Genomic DNA, 227 nt, shown 5'->3' with positions numbered 1-227 from the left:
GCGCCAGGACTACATCCCCTTTCCAGAAAGTCCTTTGCGGTTTCTGCCACTTATTTCGTTCTTGAAGCAGAGGAATGTACTCCTTCACCAATCGCTTCCCAAATACTTGAGTCAGGTAGCTCACCTGCGGCCAACCGCTCGTATACCTGTTATATCTGTTATACTGTTATATCTGCTATATGTTATATCTGTTATATATATCTGTTATATCTGTTATATATATATAT

General features: G+C 39.6%; 2 protein-coding genes across 2 annotated transcripts in view; one reads left to right on the top strand and one right to left on the bottom strand.

The window, feature by feature from the left end:
• Positions 1 to 227, top strand: part of T265_09979 (hypothetical protein) — a gene marked incomplete at both ends in the record, with an annotated part of 62,906 nt that overhangs the window by 13,497 nt on the left and 49,182 nt on the right. The window lies entirely within an intron of this gene.
• T265_09981 (hypothetical protein) overlaps positions 51 to 227 on the bottom strand; it is a gene marked incomplete at both ends in the record, with an annotated part of 2,090 nt that continues 1,913 nt past the window's right edge. The window contains one exon of the mRNA XM_009176218.1: positions 51 to 146. Coding sequence (XP_009174482.1) covers positions 51 to 146 — 96 coding nt within the window. The remainder of the gene's footprint in view (positions 147 to 227) is intronic.

This window comes from Opisthorchis viverrini, assembly GCF_000715545.1.
Source record: "Opisthorchis viverrini unplaced genomic scaffold opera_v5_329, whole genome shotgun sequence".
NCBI lineage: Eukaryota > Metazoa > Platyhelminthes > Trematoda > Opisthorchiida > Opisthorchiidae > Opisthorchis > Opisthorchis viverrini.
This window is presented reverse-complemented; position numbering and strand designations above follow the sequence as displayed.